Source organism: Podarcis cretensis, assembly GCF_951804945.1.
Source record: "Podarcis cretensis genome assembly, chromosome: 14".
NCBI lineage: Eukaryota > Metazoa > Chordata > Lepidosauria > Squamata > Lacertidae > Podarcis > Podarcis cretensis.
This window is the reverse complement of record NC_137183.1, coordinates 36,885,582-36,908,762: the sequence shown is the minus strand read 5'-3', so window position 1 is coordinate 36,908,762 and position 23,181 is coordinate 36,885,582. Positions and strand designations below refer to the sequence as shown.

General features: G+C 47.2%; 1 protein-coding gene across 4 annotated transcripts in view; it reads left to right on the top strand.

Moving 5' to 3' along the window:
* FBXL16 (F-box and leucine rich repeat protein 16) overlaps positions 1-23,181 on the top strand; it is a 75,438-nt gene that overhangs the window by 36,754 nt on the left and 15,503 nt on the right. For all 4 annotated transcript variants that reach the window (XM_079952577.1, XM_079952576.1, XM_079952575.1 and 1 more), the window contains 2 exons: positions 16,010-16,731; positions 21,594-22,102. In XM_079952577.1, the coding sequence (XP_079808703.1) occupies positions 16,024-16,731; positions 21,594-22,102 (1,217 nt within the window). In that variant the 5' untranslated portion in view covers positions 16,010-16,023. The remainder of the gene's footprint in view (positions 1-16,009; positions 16,732-21,593; positions 22,103-23,181) is intronic.

The window sequence follows — 23,181 nt, the reverse complement described above, 5'->3', positions numbered from 1 at the left end:
GAGGCCTGGGGCAGCAGCAGCAGCTTTCAAGTCTCCTGTGGCATCTAATTCTCTCTGAGTTGTCCTCATTCACCATCCTTATATTCCTAACTTGCTCTCCAAGACAAGACAGTACATAACAACAGAAGAAGAGCCTGTTAGAGCCAGCCAATAGCCCACCTACTCTAGCATCCTCTTCTCACAGTGACCAACCAGATGGTTGTTGGAAAAAAAGCAAGCACAACACGAGCACAAAAGCCCTCTCCCCTCCCCTGGCTTCCAGCAGCTGCTCTTCAGAAGCACCACTGCTGCCAACCATGAAAGTGCAACAGAGCCATTGTGGCTAGTAGCCCTTGATAGGCTTATCCTCAATTAATTTGCCCAATGCATGTATATATATATATATATATATATATATATATATATATATATATGTCAGGGAACTGACATCAGAGCGAGAGGCGGAGGCAGGGCTCCAGAGCATTGCCGGAGAGGGGACCAGCAGGGGGGAAGGAATTCAGCGTAACACCAGTAGAGAAGAGAGAGAGATGGAGGAATTGGCGACAGGGCTCCGAGACCCTTCACCAGAAACTAGTGGAGAGAGCGCTGGCACGCCCCAGCCTTCCCCTTACTTGCGCAGACGAGTTCCGCGCAGGGAACATAGGCGGAGACTTGGTGTCAAACAGCTTTTATGCTGGAAGAGGTTCAAGAAACGCCCACTGACGGATTCTGCAAGTGACTAGCAGGTCACGGAAGGCGAGCTGTGAGCCTAAGCATGGTTGGGCAAGCAATCAAACTAAACCGAAGGCAATTTACGCACAAGTAACCCCCTTACAACCATTACAATATGTGTGTGTGTGTGTGTGTGTGTGTGTGTGTGGCATTTGTATATTGCTTAATCATTAGCATTTCTAAATGGTGTGCATAAAAATAAACCACATGGAAAATAAAATCATAAAAGGTAATCATAAAACCAAGCAGAAACCTGAACACCAGTTGAAAATGCCTGCTGGAATAAGAAAGTATTTTATCATGCACCTAAAGTTCAACTTGACTGTCTAATCACAGTCAAGAGGGCAGTCCACAGGCTTGGGCTCCCAACACGGAATGCACAACTTCTGGTAGTAATGAACTTTGCTTGTGAGTCACGGGGCCACTGACAGAGAACCTCCCACCCACGATCTCAGTGATTGGACAGGGATATAAAGCATTGTGATATTTCATCACCATTGTTCATTTATTTCCATTCGTTGTGTACCCTGCTTTTCTGCTTAGGAGAAAATGTATAGCTCATCGATAAGTGCAACAGAAATGAATGAGAGCAAATCAAAGGCCCCACCCCACCCCAACCCACCCCTAAAAAACAGAAGGCATCCTAGCGTATTAAAAGGCCTAGTCCACTGAAAAGATTCAAATGCCTGTTGGAATAAAAAGGTTTTTCTCAGCCCATCAAATGGGCCTTCCCTGTAATAGCTCCCCTCCCAACCACCCTGTCTCTGGAATGAGTGCCCTAGGGAGGCATGCCTGGCGCCAACTTTACTATCATTTCAGCGTCAGGTAAAACCCTTTTTATTCTCTTGGGCATGTGGGGAGCATTAATGATATTGTTGCTACAGCTCCTCAATCCAACCTTCACAGTGTGTGTTTTTTCCATTGCTATTGTACTGATACCATGCATTGTCTGAATACGTTTTGTATGAAGTTTTATCTATATCTATATATCTATATATCTATATATCTATATATCTATATATCTATATATCTATATATCTATATATCTATATATCTATCTATCTAGTAAATTGCTTTGAGACTTTTTTGGGGGTACTGCGTATATAAACCTAATAAATCAAATTGTAAGGGTAGCAAAGATGGAGCTGGATAGACCTCCTTCCTATGGGAGGATATTCCATACCGATGGTACCACAACTAAGAAGGCTCTGTCAATTCTGCATATCAGGTGCACCAATAGTGGTAGGGAAGAGGCAGGGAAACACATGCCAGATCCTAGATCCCACAAGAGGCCATTTTGATTGGTGGGTTTACCCACAGGAATAATTTTGTTACGGCGAGTGACTTTGTGTTCTTTTTTTGCTGTAGGACAAGGAAAATTCCATCACCTAGCCTATCTCCCAATTTGTGCTGGCTGATCATTAAGAGCCAATTCTGTAGCTCAACTTTGAACATCTTCTATCTTGCCCTGTTTTATAAATGCCTGCAAACACAGGAACAATTTATTGTTTACTCGCTGTATTTTTATCCCACCTTTTTCTCCAAGCAGCTCAAGGTGGCTTATATGGTTCTCCCTCTCCTCCTTTAATCCCTGCAATAACCCTGTGAGGTAGGTTAGACTGAGAGGCAGCGACTGGCCCAAGGTCACCCAGTGAGCTTCGTAGTCAAGTGAGGATTTGGACTGTGGTCTCACGGGTCCTAGTCCAATGCTCTAACCACTACACCACACTGCCTCTCAAAAGACATGGCTGCCACTGTGTGGAGTGCTTCCCCCCCCCCAATGGCTGAGAATTCTGAAGTTTCCTTGCAGAAAAGCAGAGAAAGATGGAAGAGATCATGCACACAGAGAAACACAAGCCCTTGACCATGTTGCTCCATCCGCTTCTTCAATTTGCTCCCCCACCCTTATGCTTTTTTGCTCTTTTAGCAGCTAATTTCTCTAGGGATTGGGAGGGGGGGAGCAGGGGACAATCAGCTGCTCCAAGAGAGTGAAGATAAGCAGAGATGAATGGCAGAAAGGTGGTCAGGGTCTCCTGGTTCCTTGTGGGCTCGGCCCTTTGATCCCCTCCAGCTGCCTTTGTCTGCCTTCTGGGTTGCTTCAACCAGTTCTCAACTGTCAGGTCCTGGCACAGATGTGGCTCCTTTGGACGTGATGAATGTTAACACATAGCCAGGCTCTTAGAAGGGAAGCATCCCCATGGGGAATGTTTTCCTGAGCTCCTAATTGATTCCTCCATAGGCAGCGCCTGTCCATCAGCATCACCTTTAATCTCCATCTTCCTGCTCCATTGCATGAGAAACCTCCCGTGTCCATTCTGAGCTCAGTTGCATGGGGGTTCTACCCTGGGTCCACACAGTCACTGTAGAAGGGAAGATTCTTTGCTGTCTGTTCTGTTACTGCACAAGGACCATACTAAACAGGTTTCTCTGCACATATCCGAGGAGACTTTTAAGTTCTGGCTTCTAGGAAATGTAGTAATTGGATGTTTCCCTCATCTTCCGGAAATGTTATTTACTGCCAAACATCACTGTAGCTGTGCTTCCCAGCTGGGTCTAATGATCTCCAGCAGTTTGTGTCCAGGTTTGTCTTGCCGAAACTTCACATTGCACCATGAAGGGTTCTTAGTCTCTTCTTCTCCGGCCAATTAACTGCGGGAGACATACCAATCTATTTGTGCTGCTTCAAGGTGGGTCATTCTAAGTTTCTGGATATTTGCTCACAAGAACTTTTAAATAAGTAGTCTAGTTTGAAGCTGGCAGTGCAATATCTCACACGCTGATTCTGCACCATGCATGAGCCATTGCAGATTGGCTGCAACTGGGCGCAAAAAGAGTTGGCTGTTCTGGGTTTAAGCAAAGACAATCCCCAGTGGTGACCAGTGTGTGTTGGAACTGGTAGGGCAGAAGGCAGGGAACCCAACAGTAGGTGGCGCCAGAGCCAATGACAGGCACAGCCAACTAATCCTTGGTTTGTCCCCATTCTCCTCCTCCCTGGTGAATTCTACAAGGGCAGCACAGAAACTAAGGAGGAGGACGTTGACAGCTAGGGTCACATGTTCAATGAGTTGTAAGTAGGAAGGCAGGCAGGTGGGGGCTGTCTGGGGGCCAGGCTGAGGTTGCTGGGGCAATGCTCCATTTGCCCTAATGGATTAGCCGCCATTGCCTAGTCCTTCAGGCCTAATCTGCGCTACATACATATATTGGGTTTTCCACCAGTGTAGCAGTTGTGGCTTCCCCTTGAGAGTCATGGGAAGTGTAATTTCGCAAGGGTGCTGAGAATTCTCAGAGACTCTAGCCCACCCCTTCACAGAACTACATTTCCCAGGGTTACCTGTGGAAAGCAGCTGACTGTTAAACCTGTGCAGATATGCCACAAGCATCCTTTTGGAGGACCAAATGCCTAACTCCTGGCCTAGCCGTCCTCTGCTAAGCATGTCCCACTTCCTTCCCTGCCAGACATCCGCAGCCACCACAAATTGCAGGCTCTCCACGCCATGTCATCTGCCTTTTGTGCTGACTGTGCCATAATTATCTGTTTTGATTTGTGTCGCATCCCTCTAATTTAGACGTCCTTGCATGTTGTGCCGCTCATTTCTTCTAATTGCTGCTAGGCGCTCAGCTGACTTCTCCCTCTCTCTTTCTCTTTTTTGCATTTACATCCTCCCCCTTCCCTTTCTCCTCCTACTTCATCTGATTCCAAGTAAATTTAGCATACCTGAAAAGGAGGCAGATGGATCAAACCAACCCCTTGAATCCTGTGACTTTGCAGGAGGGAAAACTACACTGTTGGAAGTTCTAGACTTTCCTGTGGTTGCATTTTGATCTTCACCTATTAGGGTGAAAAATAAAAATCAAAGGTGGATCAGGTGCCCAGAACAGAAGTGCAAGCAGTCTTGGACTTAGAGGTAGATGAATGGGTGAATCTGTTTTCTATGCATTTAACTATCGCATGTGTTCATCTAGAAGTCTGCTCCATCCTGTAGCTCCATGGAAGAGTGCATGTCTTGCGTCCAGGAGACTCCAGGTTCAGTTTCTAGAAAGCTGGGAAAGATTCCCTATCTGAGACCTCAGAGAGCTGCCACCAGTCAGCATGGACAATACTGAGCTAGATGGACAAATGATCTGATTCAGTATAAGCTTCCAGGAATGGCCTGGCTCAGTACTCTCTACACTGACTGGCAGCAGCTGTCCAGGGTTTAAGGCAGGTGTATCACTCAGCCCTGTCTGGAGATGCCAGAGACTGGACGTGGATCCTTCTTCATGTCAAGCAAATGTTCCACTACTAAGCTACGATCCTTCCCTCGATGAAGCCCTCCAGCTTGATGAATTGTCATGGACTGGCTGGAGTCTGAGGCGTGTGAGAGGCTGAAAACCACATTAAAGCACATGTTGCTATTATATATGTTGGGATAGGCTTGCTTAAACAAAAATGTTTTGAGCAGGTGCTGAAACAAGTACAACAAAGGCACCTGCCTGGTGTCAATAGGCAAGGAGTTCCAAAGTGTAGGTGTGGCCACATTAAAAGCTTCATTTCTTACAAATACAGAATGAGTATTATGTGGCAACAGCGCCAGTTCTGCAGATGGAAGCAGTTGAGTGGGCGCATGTGGGGTAAGCCAGGGGTCAGCAAACTTTTTCAGCAGGGGGCCGGTCCACTGTCCCTCAGACCTTGTGGGGGGCTGGACTATATTTTGGGGAAAAAATGAATGAATTCCTATGTTCCACAAATAACTCTGAGGTGCATTTTAAATAAAAGCACACATTCTACTCATGTAAAAACATGCTGATTCACGGACTGTCTGTGGGCCAGATTTAGAAGGCGATTGGGCTGCATCCGGCCCCCGGGCCTTAGGTTGCCTACGCATGGGGTAAGTCAATCTTGCAAGCCCCACATCCTGACTTTCTCCGATTGTACCTAAGCCATGCCCATCCCTTTAGCATTTCAAAAGCAACAGCTTAGAATATTATCACAAAAGGCAACAAAGGAAGTTGCCTTATACTGAGCTTGACCATTGCTCCATCCACATCAGCATTCTCTACACTGCCTGGCAGTGACTCTCCATGGTTTCAGGCAGGGGCTTCTCCCAGCCCTGTCTGGAGATGCCAGGAATTGTGTTCTGCATTACAGAGAACATACCTCTAGTTCAAAATCAAGTATGATTTAAAAATAAAGAACCGTAAGAAGGGAGAGCTGGGTGGAGGGTTACAGTTGCTGGTCAACTGTTTCAGCACCACGGACAGCAGGCAGAGAATGCACACACAAGGCAACGAACCACAATCTTCCTCACCACAGGAAATGCACTGTGTAGTTCTGATTCAGTTGTTTCTAAATTTGCATCCATGCATATAAGGGAGCAGGCACAGATTTCCTGCAAATCTGAGCCTTCTTTTCTTTGCTTCGCGATGCGTTGCCTCTTCTATGGTGTTATGCAAAGGGTCGCCCCATCCACCCTTTGCTTGTTCACAGCAATCGCAGGAGAACTGTGCCTCTATCCAAGACTGTGGGTAATAGTGCTGTCTCCCAATCTTCGGCTCCCATGCTGGGCTCGCACGATGTGCTTGCTGCCAGTGCTGCAGCAGAGAGGTGTGGGAGGATGTGAGCCCATAATTGGCACCTTTCCTTTGAAGTGAGAGCCTAAAGCTTTTTCCACTTGGGAGTGTGAGGATCTGTGCTAATAAGCCTGATGGCATTGTAGGCACCGGTTGGAATCTGCAGAGCCCACGGCCTCCGAGATCAAAATGGGCCTAGACAGCCTCAGTGGTCCCCCCTCCCCTTTGCAGTGTGATGAGTCCTAGAGTTGCTTCAGGCCTCACGCCCACACTAAAGATGGAGGCGGCTGGAGATGAGAACCTATTTGCACACTAGGCAGGCTGCAGGGGGGTGGAATTATGGACTGCACCACTTTCGGATGTAACCGAGGGTGTGAGTGTCATATTTGTGAATACTTTCTCCATGGAAGAGGGTGTTTTTTTTTGGGGGGGGGAATGCATGTCGAAAACTAGGACACCGGGGAGGCAGTGGCGAAGCATCATGCTCCGGCACCGGGGGGGGGGGAGGAGAACAGGCAGGGGGCTGGCGCGCATCCCGGGAGCAGGGCGCGCCGCCCGCAGGGGTGTGGCGCGTGTCCTGGGGGCGTGGTGCACCACCTGTGGGGGCAGGGTGCCCAGCATGGGGGGGGCCAGCCATGATGGCACCCCGGGGATCGCGCTGCCGGGGGCACTGCGCTCCCCCCACACTCCTCTTCCTCCTCCAGTGCAGGGAGGGCTAGTTTGTGTAGCTTCCCCCCACCAATGTGGGGGGATACACACACACACACCACTGAGCCTAGGGCTTCCTCATCAGAAGGTCGGTGGTTCGAATCCCCGTGACGGGGTGAGCTCCCGTTGCTCAGTCCCAGCTCCTGCCAACCTAGCAGTTTGAAAGCACGTCAAAGTGCAAGTAGATAAATAGGTACCGCTCCGGTGGGAAGGTAAATGCCGTTTCCGTGTGCCGCTCTGGTTCGCCAGAAGCGGCTTAGTCATGACCCGGAAGCTGTACGCCGGCTCCCTCGGCCAGTAAAGCGAGATGAGTGCCACAACCCCAGAGTTGTCCGCGACTGGACCTAATGGTCAGGGCTCCCTTTACCTTTTACACACACACACACACACACACACACACACACACTATATGTACATACATGCACACACACCAAGGAACATAATCCAAAAATTATCATGCCTCATATCATCCCAGCAATGGTTGAAGTGCTGCTTCCTTCTCATAAAATCAGGCTGGTGTAACTCTGTAACTGCTGTGGGACAGAAGGTCATTTGAAAATCCAGCAGGTCTGCTTGCAAATCCCAAAATGTTCGTTTCAAAAACTCCCTTAGTCTAGTTAGCTAGCGTCTAAAGGAGCAGGCTGTTTGACACCTTTCTCCATAATGTGTTCTTTACTACATAGGGGTAGCATATTTTAAAAGTTTGGCATTTACGGTACCTGTCACTACTACGGATGGATCTGTCCATTTTTGTTTCTCCCCGTTTCTCATTTTTCCAGTCTTAAATTCAGCTCTCCACATTTCCACATCATGTGATTTTTTCTTAATTGCCCTCATAAAAATTCATCAGCATTTTAGTGTGAATTTATTCAAATAGACACATTTTCCTAGGCAATTTTGCCTAATATCATGCATTTTTGTGTGTTATTTTCATTATTATATGCATTTTTATACGCACGTTACTTGACTGGAGTAATGACATTGCAAAATTCACAGAAGTGCAAATTTCAAAGGATGAGTGTGTTTCAGTTTATGTAGTTATCTCAGAAAATGTGATTTAGGTAGGCTTACCTGTAAATGCAGACAGATTTAAATTTCTCCCCCATCTCAAATCACCACCCACAGCTAGATAAGCTAAAGATGGGGAATCTCAAGCCCAGTGACTAAATGTGACTCTCCAGGCCTCTCTCTCCAGCCTCTGAGACTCTCCTTAGGCCACACCCCTCACTGGCTCTGTTTCATGCCTTCCTTGAGTGTTTTTGATAGGCTGGAATGTGTCCTTGAACTCTGATTGTGCCTCTTAATTGCCTGGATGGAGGACAGAGAGAAAAGGGGATGTGTGAGTGTGTAATGAAACCAGCTTATTCACCTGGGGGAGCAGCAGGTGAATCTGGAGACCCTGGGTAGTTTGGCATCCCTTGTAAACACCCTGCAAGCAAACCGGGGTGGAAACTCATTGCCATATAACACACACCCTCCAGCATTTCTCTGATGAAAATAGGGAGGTCCCATTCCATAATGATAATTTTACTATTTATACCCCACACATCTTACTCAGTTGCCCCAGCCACTCTGGGCAGCTTCCAACATACATAAAAATAATAATAAAACATTAAACATGTAGAAACTTCCCTATATAGGATTGCCTTCAGACGGCTTGGGGGTGGGGTCAGATAACTGCATATCCTCCAACATTTCTCCAATGAAAATAGGGGCATCCTAAGGAAAAGTGGGACATTCCGGGATCAAATCAGAAACCGGGACGGCTTCTCTAAATCAGGGACGTCCCCGGAAAATATTGACACTTGGAGGGTCTGATATAACAGCCCTGCACAGAGCGGATCCTCAATAAAGGCCAGTCACTGTCTAACCACCTTGTGAGCTTTGTGCAGGCAAATCAGGGTTGTTTGCAGACAACCTTCTGTGCGGCTGTTAAAAAGGCACAGGAGCCAGCTAATGGAAAGTGGCAACCTTCACCAGTCTCTACCTCCACATCAAGCAGGAAAACAACAACAAAAACACAGATTTTGCTTGGCCTTCTCTCTGATTCCCTCCCTCTTCAATCAGAAATGGGTGTGGGATGGGAAGAAGAGGCTACTGGGAAGCCGGAAGAACCTAGAGGGTTTGTGGGCAGTCCCCTCATTGGGAAGCTTCCCAATGAGCTTGCCACCCAGCCAGACATAATCTGACTCATTCATATTTATTTACAAACCATCCTTCCCTTCCGCCACCTGGCTTGGGAGTTATCGCCATGTTCCATCTGCTTGAGGTCGGGATAATTCCAACGGCGGTCTTCCCTTCCCTTGCACACCCTGCCATGTGCCTAAAATAAATAATCCCCTTAGGGGAGCATACACACATGTGCACACATGGAGTTTGCCAGTTTCACATTGTCAAAAAAAAGATGCACAAAATGCACACAAGAGAAAAAAGAGGACACAATTTTTGCAGGAACTGTGCCCATGCTGTTGCCTGCACCTAGGTGCATGTTTAGAAAGTGTGACTCTGATTTAAATGGAAATAGAGAACAGTGACTCTTCAGGATCTCAATCCAGAGGTCTTTCCCCCATCACTTGCTACCTGAGAGGCTTTTGAACTGGTTATGATGGGAATAGAGTCTGGGCTCTCTTGCACAGCAAGCATACACTCGACTTGCTATGATCCAGTTTTCAACCTAAGTGAGCATGGGATGGATGCAAGCTTCTACCAAGTCATTTAAGAGGGAGCTGCCTTAGACTGAGTCAAACAACTGGTCTAACTTAATATTGTCTTCACTGACTGGCAGCAGGGTTTCAGATAATGAGTCTCTCCCAACCCTACCTGGAGATGGCAGGGAGTGGACATGGGACCTTCTGCATTTAGAGCAGGTGCTCTACCACTGAGTAATGACCCTAATGAAGAAGTCCCCAACTTTCTACGGCAGTCTATTCTACTATCAAACAGCTTCCGCAGCCAGGAAGCTCACCCTATCGTTTTTATTGTGATTTGAAGTGCTAAGTTTGAGGCTTCACCTCCAGGGCAGCAATAGCCTCTCTAGATGTTGCAGAACTGCCTTAAGACCCATAGCCAGTGGCGTAGCGTGGGGGGTGCAGGGGGGGCCGGCCGCACCGGGCGCAACATCTGGGGGTTAGGGTTAGGGGGCGCAAATCCATGTCTTAGGGGGCGCAAATTACTTGCCTTGCCCCGGGTGCTGACAACCCACGCTACGCCACTGCCCATAGCCAATGGTAAGGGATGATGAAAGCTGTAGTCCGGCAACATCTAATGAGTGCCATGCCTACAATCCCTGCTCTGGAACAGTAGGAAAGACATTTGCGCCATCATATATTTGACCATGGAAAGGTGGCTATCATAGAATTGTAGAGTTGGATGGGACCCCAAGGGCCATCTAGTCCAACCCCCCGCAATGGAGGAATCTCAACTAAAGCATCCAAAACAGCATCATACAGCTTCTTAATTGTCTCTTCGCTAGTCAAGACACACCAACTCCTTTAACCTTTCCTCCTAGGCCGTTGTCAGCTTTGTCAATCTCCTTTGGGGGGTCTCCTTTGGAGCAGAGGGTAGTGGGAGGCAAAGATTCAGTGTTGTGATACTTGTGCTGGAAGCTGCCTGGTGAAGTATCCAAAACTAGAAGTGTGATGGAAACATATGTTCAGTGGTTGGGATCCCTGTAACTTAGTGGGGAATCCAAGGCATGAGGATCCAATGTGGCCCTCCAGGCCTCTCTTTTCGGCCCTCGTGGCTCTTCCCAGACTACCCCCTCAAGTGTTTTTGTCTGGGTAGAATATGTCACAACTCTGATAATGCCTCTTGCTTATCTCTCTCTCTCTCTGTGCGTTTATAGAAACTAGTCTACTGCACAAAGATACATTTTACCTTCATTGCTGCTCCCACTTTTTCCCATGCCAAAATGACAGCATGTGGTCCCTGGAAAGTTGCTCCGAAGGAAATGCGGCCCTCTGACTGAAAAAAGGTTCCCTCTCCGTGCCAGAACTCCTGGTTAAAATAGTAAACATTGCAAAATCAATCCTGTCTCCTAAGAGAGGGCACGTCTTACTACTCTGTGCCATTTAAACAGGGTGCAGAATCTAGTTCTTTTGGCCATGGAGTTCTTGTGGGGCAGAATGTGGGGTGGTGCAAATTGAGAGGCTACCAATGGCTTTTCAGAAGAAGGGGGGGGGACCACTCAGCATCTGTATTCCATTCCTCTCTCAGCCAGCTGCCTTAACTGAAGGAAGGCCCGTTGTCTGTCAGTGGAGAGGAAAGCATGACTGTTGAGCATCTCTCTCTCTGTGTGTGTGTGTCTTTGTGGGGTTTTTCCAAGCCAGCTGGCTCAGCATAGAAACAGGCAGTCATCTGCATTGGCACGTGATTGCAAGCAGCGTCCAGGCCGGCAGACAGCAGATCCTAGCCTTGCTTCAAACATGTCTGTGCTGGCGAGTCTCCTGGGATGCAGACTCTTTGCTTTCTCCCTCCCTCTCCCTTTCAAGGTTTTTTTTTGGGGGGGTGCACCTCCCAAGGCAAATGGGATGTGACAGGCTGTGGGGCTGCTGCCATTTTGGGGCCTTCCCAGTCCAAGGCCTGGCCAGTGGAAGGCACCCTTAATAATTCATGGGCTTATTTATAGACTGAAAAAGCACTTTAGAAATACATCCTGCGAGGGCAAGGGGAAGGCAGTGCCGTTGCCAACTTTTCAACCAGCTGCCGCAGCTGTGCCTTAGTGGCAGGTTGGTGTGCAGGTGTTAGAGCATGGTGTATCTTGGGCCCAAGGGTCAAATGCAGCCCTCCAGGCCTCTCTGTCTGGCCCTTGGCCACACCCACTCAGCAGACCAATTCCATTCCTTCCTTGGGTGCTTTTGCTTGGCTAGAAAGTGCCCTTGAGTTCTGATCATGCCTTTTGCTTGCCTGAATTTATCGATAGAGATGGGGTGTGTGAATGTGCATAGAAACTAGATTACGGTACAAAAGTTAAATTCACATTCATTACTCTGCCCCCTTGGCCCCGGGCCCTGCTCCCCACTGCTGCGTGGCCCCTGGAAAGTTTCCCAGAAGGGAATGTGGTCCTCAGGCTGCAAAATGTTCCCCGCACCTGTGTTAGGAGGTAATAACGGGTTGCTTTTGTCATCAAAATATTCCCTTGCCAATTTCTGCACCTTAATCTGCTGTTCGATGCACAAGAGCAGGCCAAAGTGATTTTTTCAGGTCAGCTGGCAACATAAGAAGGAAAGAAGTGTCCCTGCCTCCTCTGTCTAAAATTGCAGTTCTCTCCCTGGCTCCCATCCTTTTCATGAAGAATAACAGCAGCAATTGCTTTATGTGCCGTGGGCAGTTGTCATGGCTGCAGAGGTGGCTGATGCCCACTGGGGCTGGTGGGGCAGAAGGCAGGGAGTCCAACTGCAGATGGAGTCAGAGCCAATGGCAGGCAGAGCCAACTGGTTCTAGTTTTGACTCCATCCTCCTCCCTGCTGAGTTGTGCAAGAGCAAAACTGAAATGAAGGAGGAAGGAGCTGATGGCTCGTGCCACACCCTGGGGCTGGTTGTAAGAGGGGACCTGCCTGAGAGCAGACTGAGGTTGGTGCCCCATTTGCTCCAAAGGACCAGCCTCCACTGTGTTGCTCTTTTCCAGCAAAGGAGTGTTAACATGTGGGATGGTGGCAGCCAGATTTCTCCCTCTAGCGGCCAACTTGGATAGGGCCTGAGGATCACTATGGATGGCAATTGGCCTTATGGATGCAGTGAAGGGAGGTGTCTGCATGCTCAGAGGGACCCCCAAGATTTACAGAAGCACATGGTTTTTTTTTTTAAAAAAAGAACAAAATTCCCTAACACGCACCCACACCCACACCCACACACCCCTCTGCAAATGGGTTCACTAATGGAGAACAGGGGAGGTGCAAAAGTTTAATAAGAGGAGGAGGAGGAAGCAAGAGGGCAGAGGGAAATAAGAAAATCCAAGCAACAGTTTATCTTGGTCCCACACACATTCTAACTCCTGACAACAGCCAGCTGTTTGTCAATCAGTTTCGTGTACTGGAAATAACCGTTTGGAGTCTACAAATTCTGATTTCTTTCTGCACGTTTGAGCTATTGCTTGTGCTATGTTTTTTTCATCGCCGCCCCCCTCCCCATTCTTATTAAACATGAAATTCTGTTGAATGCAATACTGAGGCGCATAAGATACTGATAATGGCTTACATTAGCTAAGGCTTTATTGATTGTGTATACCTCAATATGCAAGTGTGCACTTTAGTTCAGAGCTGGCCAGTGCCTGGACTCTCTGGGGCCACACTATTCTCTGGACTGAGGGACAGGGCTGGAAATATATTTTACCACATCATCTTGTTCAGCTCTTTAAGTGATCAGGCTCTGTAACCAAGATGGCACCCTCTAGCAGCCAGAGCATCACAACTATGGTCTGCAAACGCTCTGGTCCAGCTGTGCACTGTGTTGCACACTGTATTGAAGTCAGGCCCTGTGAATTATCTGTGCTGTGACCTGCTAAGCACAAGCCAATCTCCACACGTGTCTTCCCATCCATCCATCTCTTGGCTCAGGGAAATCCCTGCTGCAGGCCTGCATTAGGAGTCCTGCCAGGCAGCTGGGTAAAACAGTCCCCTGTAAACAAACCAGAAAAGCTACCCAAGCGTGTGTGAATTCTGAATTTAGGTTCAATGGCTAACACATATGCAAAATGAAGTGTGACCTTAAAAGTGTGGGATTTAAAAAAATATGTAAAATATTTGTATCCTCCTGTTCTAGTAATATTGGGTCCAGCATATAAATAAAGGCAGTAGATAAATCATGAGGGTTTAAAAAAAAAAAAAAAATGGTGACGATGCTTATGGCCAGAGGTAACTGGAAAGAAAAAGGATGAAGACTCTTTGGAAACAAGGCACTTTCAATCCAGTGGCAGCTGATGCCCCTTGTAACTGGTAGGGTGGAAGGCAGGGAGCCCAACAGTAGGGGGAGCCAGAGCCCATGTCAGGCAGAGCCAACTCAGTCTAGTTTTGACTCCATCTTCCACCCAGATTCAGTCTGTGGCATTTCTGGGTAGGGACCTCTGCCTGAAAACCTGGAGAGTTGCTGCCAGTCAATACTGAGCTTAGATAGACCAGTGGTCTGATCTGTGTAAGGCAACTTCCTATGCTTCCTAATCAGTTCTCTCGTAGAAGACCAATATTAAACATGTGGGCTTCCCTTGCACCACCACCGCCCACTCTTGCAAGCCCCAGGATTAAGTTGCTATCAAAGCTGCCACCTTTGGTTGCTGTGGTTACGGCCGGAAAGTTTCATTCACATGACAATAGCAGAGCAAGACGAACTCAGCAACAAAGACTTCACTAAAGGGAAATTGGCTCAATTTCCAACCTTCTGCTTAGTTTACTGGAGAGAGCGGCAGACTCAGGACTAGCACTCACTGAGGGGGAGGGATCTCTGGGCTGTCAGAGGGAGCTTGGTTGATGGAATGCTGCTTCGTGTAAAATATTCCCCATGGATAGGGATGGGGAAGAAATTCACTGAAAGGTATTGTACTGAAAGGGGAATGTATCAAACTTGCAATTTCCGTATCACTGTGAGAACCAACATGTGGTGTAGTGGTTAAGAGCAGTAGTCTTGTAATCTGGTGAACTCGGTTCTCGTCTCCACTCCTCCACATGCAGCTGCTGGGTGACCTTGTGCTAGTCACACTTCTCTGAAGTCTCTCAGCCTCACTCACCTCACAGAGTGTTTGTTGTGGGGGAGGAAGGGAAAGGAGAATGTTAGCCGCTTTGAGACTCCTTAGGCTAGTGATAAAGTGGGATATCAAATCCAAACTCAAACTCCTCCCCCTCCTTTTCTTCTTCTTGAAAATTTGCACATACCTAAATTTTTGGGTGCAGTTTTCCAGGCAATCAAAGTTTACAAAAAAGCATATATTATAGGGGAAAGTACACATGAAAATTAATATGCAATGGTACCTCGGGTTACACACACTTCAGATTACAGGTGCTTCAGGTTACAGACTCTGCTAACCCAGAAATAGTACTTCGGGTTAAGAACTTTGATGAGAACAGAAATTGCACGGTGGAGGTGCAGCGGCAGTGGGAGGACCCATTAGCTAAAGTGGTACCTCAGGTTAAGAACAGTTTCAGGTTAAGAATGGGCCTCTTGAATGAATTAAGTTCTTAACCCGAGGTACCACTGTATTTGTGAAAATAACATTCCTAAATGCATTATATTAGGAAAAGTTGCTTTGCAAAAAGATGTACATTTCATCGAAACTGTATGCAAAGATGGGAAAAATTCACACCCAAATGCTGATGAAGTAAGCAAAGCAATACCCATTGCCAGTCACAGCCATGCCCCCTCAAAGCCATACCCGCTTCTAAGATTATGCAACCTTCTAAGATTGTACAATACTGCTGTTATACAATATTAATTAGGGATGTGTTGCAACAGTTAGTGCTGATTTCCATGTGTTGCCTTTCAGCCAGATTTACTATTTTCTGTAGACATACATGGGCAAATGGTTTGGAGTGTTCGAATATCTTCTTTTGAAGTGACTTAAGTTGTGTTTTGAAGTGACTTAAGTTATGTAACAGAACTTGAACACGATTCTTTTTTAAACCAAAGCTCCCCTTCCGTTTTCTGTGTTCCTAAATGCTTAGCTTTGGAGCAACTCTTCCTATGGTGTTCTTCCAATGCACCATCTACGGAGTGACCCTAGGAGTCAATCCTCAGTGGCTGACTCACCTCCTTTCACTCTGACTGACTCCAATCAGCACAAAGCGTGAGAAGATTTCTTCTCATTGGCTAAAAAGCTCCCCTTCCATGCTGATTGGGTGGCCCTGGGATGCTGCAAACAGGGATGCTACTAGTACCCTACTGCATAAATAGTAATGGGTCTTCAACCTACTGTGGTCATTGGCCACTACACTTCTGCCCATTACCATCTAAAAGGGGGGCAATTCTTCCCGCAAGAAGATTCAGTGAAAAGCTGGATGTTCCCTGGTGCGCCATAGGTCCAGTTCCCTAACAGCCTTCCTCATTGTTTTTCCAGAGTGACCTTGGAAGATGTCGAACCAGAGTAACGGTGATACGAAACCTCCATGTTTACCCCGGAACGGACTTGTGAAGATTCCCGCCCAGGCCAATGGAATCGGCTCTGCCAGCATCACCAAAGGGACCCCAGCGATGAAAAACCGCTTGTGCCAGCCTTCATCTGTGCCTGCTCTCATCGGTCCAGCCTTAGCAAATCACAGCGACCTGCCCATCCCCGGACTGGCACCGCCCTTGTCCTTGGCGGCTCTGGCCGGGGTGCCATCTCCTTCTGGAGCTGCCATGGTGGGACTGAACTCCAGCGAGGCTTCCCCGACAAACGGGGAGGTCACTTCCCTCGAAGGCCTCTCCGGTTCCCCCAGTGAACGACAGCTGGCTGTGGACGAGAAGATCCTCAACCGCTTGTTTACGTACTTTTCCGCCTGCGAGAAGTGTGTCCTGGCCCAGGTCTGCAAGGCATGGAGGAGGGTCTTGTACCAGCCCAAGTTCTGGGTGGGCCTGACGCCGGTGCTACACACCAAAGAGCTTTACAACGTCCTGCCCAGTGGAGACAAGGAGTTTGTCAACCTCCAGGGTTTTGCTATCAGGGGTTTTGAGGGGTTTTGCCTGGTTGGCGTCTCTGACCTGGACATTTGTGAGTTCATCGATAATTATCCTCTGTCCAAGAAAGGAGTGAAATCCATGAGCCTTAAGAGATCGACCATCACAGACGCAGGCCTTGAGGTAGGTCTCCTGCACAGAGGGGAAAACTCAGGCCCAGGAGCCACAGGCAGTCCGGGTAGCCACACCCCCTTCAAGCCACACCCTCATTCCCCAGCCACACCCCCTCTCCCCAGGCCACACCCCTTGCCAGTCGGACTTTATCCTCTGGGTATTTTTGCCTGGCTGGAATGTGTCCCTGAACTCCAGTAATGCCTTTTGCTTGCCTGGATAGAGGATAGAGAGGGGTGTGTGGGTGTTACTTAGAAAGTAATTTTTACATGTGTTTCTCTATCCAGGGATGTGGGTGGCGCTGTGGGTTAAACCACAGAGCCTAGGACTTGCTGATCGGAAGGTCGGCGGTTCGAATCCCTGCGACAGGGTGAACTCCCGTTGCTCGGTCCCTGCTCCTGCCAACCTAGCAGTTCGAAAGCACGCCAAAGTGCAAGTAGATAAATAGGTACTGCTCTGGCGGGAAGGTAAACGACGTTTCCGTGTGCTGCTCTGGTTCACCAGAAGCGGATTAGTCATGCTGGTCACATGACCCGGAAGCTGTATGCCGGCTCCCTCGGCCAATAAAGCGAGATGAGCACTGCAACCCCAGAGTTGGCCACGACTGGACCTAATGGTCATGGGTCCCTTTACCTTTCTCTATCCAGCTTTGCCTCTCTTCCTGACCCCAACACTCAGCATGTGGCCCACAGAACGTTGCCCAGAAGAGAATGTGGCCCTTGCGGTGCAGTATGTCCCCTGCCCTTGGTCCCCTGCCTTCATGCTGAGATAGCCTTTCCCATACCCTCCAACGTTCCTCCGATGAAAATAGGGACAACCTAAGGAAAAGCAGGACATTCTGGGATCAAATGAGAAACTGGGACAGCTTCTGTAAATCTGGGAGTGTCCCTGGAAAAGAGGGACACTTGGAGGGTCTGCTTTCCTCTGTTGCAGGGCTGGGGAACGTGCGGCATTCCATATGGTGGTCTACAACATGTCTGAGCATCGGCTGTCTTGATTTAGGCACCATCTGCATTATGCATTTTAAGCAGCACCATACCAGTTTAAACTGTCATGACTTCCTCCAAAGAATCCTAGGAGATGCAGTTTGTTCAGGGTACGGGGAGCTGAGACACCGATTCCCCATGCAGAGCTACAATTCCCAGAGTGCTGTATTAATCAATACATCTTCCGTGGGGAAGTCTAAGGCTGCATAGTACAGATACGACCTTATTTGTTTGCTTGTTTACACCCCGTCTTTAAGGACAAACCGTTATTCCAATGTGACTCAGCCACAACCATATTGTACGCACAATATGAACATCACAAAAACCACCCAACATATGCAAACGATGGAAACACAGATCCAGTACAAAATCAATCCCAAAACACCTTATGATGATGGTTGCTGTTATTTTATTTTTATTTTATTTTTTGGATAATTTTTTATTGATTTTCCAGCACAAATTATAAACAAAACAACACACACAGAAAAACATACAAGAACATATAAACATGTATAATTTCAAACCCTCTTTTTCATTAACCTTGCTTCCCGGACTTCCCCTTACCTCCCCTTTTCTGCATCCTGTTTTAAACTTTTTTTCCCAACAACTCCTCAGGTCAATCAAATAATAACATTTTCTTATTTTAATTTCATTCCCATTAATTTCATTTTTAATTTAATTTCTTATTTTAATTTCATTCCCATACTTAATTGGTTACAGCTGTAATTCTATAATTTCCTTTCCCTTGACATTTTAGCCCTCATTAATTTTGCAGCAGTTCTTAAGATATACTTTAAACTTCCTCCAATCTTCTTCCACCGTCTCTTTTTCTTGGTCACGGATTCTGCCAGTCATCTCAGCCAGTCCCATATAGTCAATCACCTTCGCTTGCCATTCTTCCAGCGTGGGTAGTTCTTGTGTCTTCCAATACTTTGCTAAGAGGATCCTTGCTGCTGTAGTAGCGTACATAAAAAACGTTCTATCCTTCCTTGACACCAATTGGCCGACCATGCCCAGGAGAAATGCCTCTGGTTTCTTATGAAAAGTACATTTAAGTACCTTCTTAATTTCATTATAAATCATTTCCCAGAAGGCCTTAATCCTCGGGCAAGTCCACCAAAGGTGGTAGAAGGTACCTTCAGTCGTATTACATTTCCAGCATTTGTTGTTGGGCAAATGATAAATTTTTGCAAGCTTGACCGGGGTCATGTACCACCTGTAAATCATTTTCATGATATTTTCTCTTAAGGCATTGTATGCCGTGAATTTTATACCGGTGGTCCATAACTGTTCCCAGTCAGCGAACATAATGTCATAACCAAAGTCTTGTGCCCACTTAATCATAGCTGATTTAACTGTCTCATCTAGTGTATTCCACTTCAACAGCAGGTTATACATTCTTGATAGATTCTTAGTATTGCGTTCTAAAAATTCTGTTTCTAGTTTTGATCTCTCCAACTGGAAGCCAATTTTCCTGTCTTGTTTAAACACCTCCATTATTTGATAATAATGAAGCCAATCTCTTACTTTAGACTTCAATTTCTCGAAACTCTGTAATTTAATTTTCCCACTATCTTGCTCTAAAATTTCACCGTATCTTGGCCATTTAGATTCCATATTAAGTTTTTTCACCCCCTTAGCTTCCATTGGTGACAGCCACCTAGGAGTTTTATTTTCCAACAAATCCTTATATCAACAAATCCTGTTATTTTAATAAAGGGGAGGGTCTAAAGACAAGCAGAGCAGAGGTGGCCTACAGGAGCTGAGCAGCCTGGGCAAAAGAGAGCCCCGATCCACAGAAAGAACTGAGCAGGCTGATGGGGTGAGAGGTAAGGGTGGATGGGTGTTTATGGTAGTGCACCTCTGTAAGCCCTTCTGCCCCATTTAGCTTTGATTACTTACTTTAAAAAAAAATCATGCAGAGAAAATCCTATCTAAAGGCATATCTTCCCATGAAATGCATGCTTAAAAATATTTTTTATCCCACAATATGCCTGACTGCCTGCCTTCCTTCCTTCATTCCTTTTATCACAGTTTTGCTTATTTAAACAATTACATATACTTCGATAATAGACAAGCATAAATAAATGCAGAAAAACAATTCAATTGAATGAAAATGAAAATTAAACACATGCACGCACAAAGTATAAATTCAGTTAATTTTAATCACATTCCTGGGGGGTGGGTATTCTTGGTGTTGCAGGGTAGTAACTTTTTTAAAAAGTTTACTTTTTTTCATAAATATCAGGAAAGCTGAATGTTACAAAGAGTTCCAGACAGTAGCATAATTCACAGGAGGCATTTGAATGTTGTTATCATATATATTTTTGCCACTTAGTTGAAATTGAATCTTTTTCTGATTGTCCTCTAGTATACCTTAATTTTTGAATTAGTTTTTCAGCAACAGCTATGGACCAGATTTGACTACACTATAAATCCTTATTGAACTCCTCTAAATATTTCCATTTTCTTGTGATAACCATCCTAGCAGCTAACACTACATACAGAATCAATTCTTAAGAGAAAGATACAGAGTCAATTCTTTAACCAAATCATCTTCATTTGGCCCCTCTCATATCCCCAGTAATTCTTACGGAGGGCTTGGTATCAAATTTTGTTTTGTTATTAAATTAATTCCTAGGAGCACCACCTCCCAAAAAGCTGTCTCTAGGTGTATGCTTTTCTAAACCTATCTTACCCTAAAATATGCAAATTAAATAATAGTTGGCTTGTTGGCAATTTAAATAACTGTTGGGATCTGAGGAGTGTCTTGCAAAATTCAGAGAAGTGCAAAATCTGGAGAATAATTTCATTCCAATCCATGGATAAGGTCGGAATGCGCAGATCAAGTCTATTCCCAATGGAATTCAAGGAAATTCAGTTTCTTGAGCATCTGTAGAGTGTGATTCTCTTCATTTTTTCTCTCTCTTTCAGAGTGCATGGGGTGGGTGAAAGTTGCAATACTATTGTACAGTTGCATCAGAGGAAGCACCTTTGAACTCAGTGGGACTTACTTCCAAGTACACATACCTTGTAGGTAATTTGCAGTACGCACCTACATGTGTCTGCTTGAGAGTAAGCACCACTTGGTTCAAAAGAGCAGGGGGGTGGGGAACCTTTGGCCCTCCCAATGTTGCTTAGCCAGTGTGGCATAGTAGTTGAGTGTCAGACCTGGGAGACAAGGGTTCCAATCCCCACTCAGCCATTACTTTGGGCCGCTCACCTCCTCCCACTCTGATTGGCTCCAATCAGCACAAAGTAACAGGAAGACCTCTTCTCACTGGCTAAAAAGCTCCCCTTCCTATTGATTGGACGGCTCTAGGATGCTGGAGCCAGAGACCCTGCTGGAGAAATATTAACAGGTCTTTAACCCTAGGTGGGGATGCAGGTGGTGCTGTGGGTTAAACCACAGAGCCTAGGACTTGCTGATCAGAAGGTCGGCGGTTCGAATCCCCACGACGGGGTGAGCTCCCGTTGCTCGGTCCCTGCTCCTGCCAACCTAGCAGTTCGAAAGGACGTCAAAGTGCAAGTAGATAAATAGGTACCGCTCCGGCGGGAAGGTAAACGGCGTTTCCGTGCGCTGCTCTGGTTCACCAGAAGCGGCTTAGTCATGCTGGCCACATGACCCGGAAGCTGTACGCCGGCTCCCTCAGCCAATAAAGCGAGATGAGCGCCGCAACCCCAGAGTCGGTCACGACTGAACCAAATGGTCAGGGGTACCTTTACCTTTACCTAACCCTAGGTGACCTCAGACTACGACACCTCTGTCTCCACCCACAAGCCTGATGCCCGCTGATCCCTGGCTTAGACGATTTCTAATGTCCTATCCAGCTTTGCCACTCTATGATCCCCTCCCCCAAAATGAAATCTGTGTTTTCCTTTTCTCAGGTCATGCTGGAACAGATGCAAGGGGTGTTGCGGCTGGAACTGTCCGGCTGTAATGATTTCACCGAAGCTGGCCTCTGGTCGAGCCTGAATGCCCGCATCACTTCCCTGAGCGTCAGCGACTGCATCAACGTGGCCGACGACGCCATTGCCGCCATCTCCCAGCTGCTGCCCAACTTGACCGAGCTGAATCTCCAGGCCTATCATGTGACGGACACGGCCCTAGCCTACTTCACTGCCAAGCAGGGTTACACAACCCACACGCTCCGCCTGAACTCCTGCTGGGAGATCACAAACCACGGGGTGGTCAACATGGTACACAGCCTCCCTAACCTGAGTGTCCTCAGCCTCTCTGGCTGCTCTAAGGTGACGGACGATGGTGTGGAGCTGGTGGCAGAGAACCTCCGCAAACTCCGAAGCTTGGACCTGTCATGGTGTCCTCGGATCACAGACATGGCCTTGGAGTACATTGCCTGTGACCTGCACAAGCTGGAGGAGCTGGTCCTTGATAGGTAGGTGGAGAACTGAGCCCTCTTGAAGTTTCACAAAGGTTGGGATGGAGGATTGAAGCGTGATCTGCCGAGAAATGGCTATGCAGCAGTGGAGAAGTATCTTGCCAGGCCTCGGCTGAGCTCAGGAACCAGGCCATATAGATTAGTGGTAGAGCACCTGCTTGGCATGCAGAAGGTCTTAGGTTTGATACTCATCACCTCCAGGTAGGAATATTTCCCCTGTCTGAAAAGCCTGGAAATCTGCTGCTGGTTAGTGTAGACCAGGGGTAGTCAACCTTCTTATACCTTTTATACCTACTGCCCACTAATGCATCTTTCTTGATGGTAAAATTTCCTTACTGCCCACCAGTGTTTGATGGAAGGAGGATTCAGCTTCTACCGCCCACCTAGAATCCTGAATGGCTTCCTACAACCCTAGGGCTTGATTCTAGCACAGACACACAACAATCTGCAGCGGTTCTCAACCTGTGGGTCCCCAGATGTTGTTGGACTACAACTCCCATCATCCCTAGCTAGCAAGGCCAGAACTCAGGGATGATGGGAGTTGTAGTCCAACAACATTTAGGGACCCACAGGTTGAGAACCGCTGAAAGGGTTAGAAGCTAATGGTGCGGTTTAAAATGGGCTGGGCCTATTTCCAGAGGGGCAAAACAAGGAAAGACGTCTGTGCAGCAGTTTCTCCCCTCGTAACTCAAGGCTCAGGGGAAGCTGATTGCAGCAGAGACATTTGCTGATAGGGCAGAGTCAGAGCAGGCAAGGTGGGGACCAGGGGTGGCCCATAGCTCAGGGGTAGAGCACCTGCTTAGCATGCACAAGGTCTCAGATTCAATTCCCAACATCTCCAGTTAGGGCTGGGAATGCCCTCTTGCCTGAAACCCTTGAGAGCCACTGCCAGTCATTGTAGACAAGTACTGAGCTAGGTGGACCAGTAGCCTGATCGATACAATGAGGCAGCTGTCTATCTGCCTGCAATGCAGCTTGGTCACCATGAGACCAAGGGGTTTCCAGGGAACTGCAGTGCCTCAAGGAACAATGTTCTCGCCTTGATCTCCAAACACCTGTGGCTCATTTCCACTTGC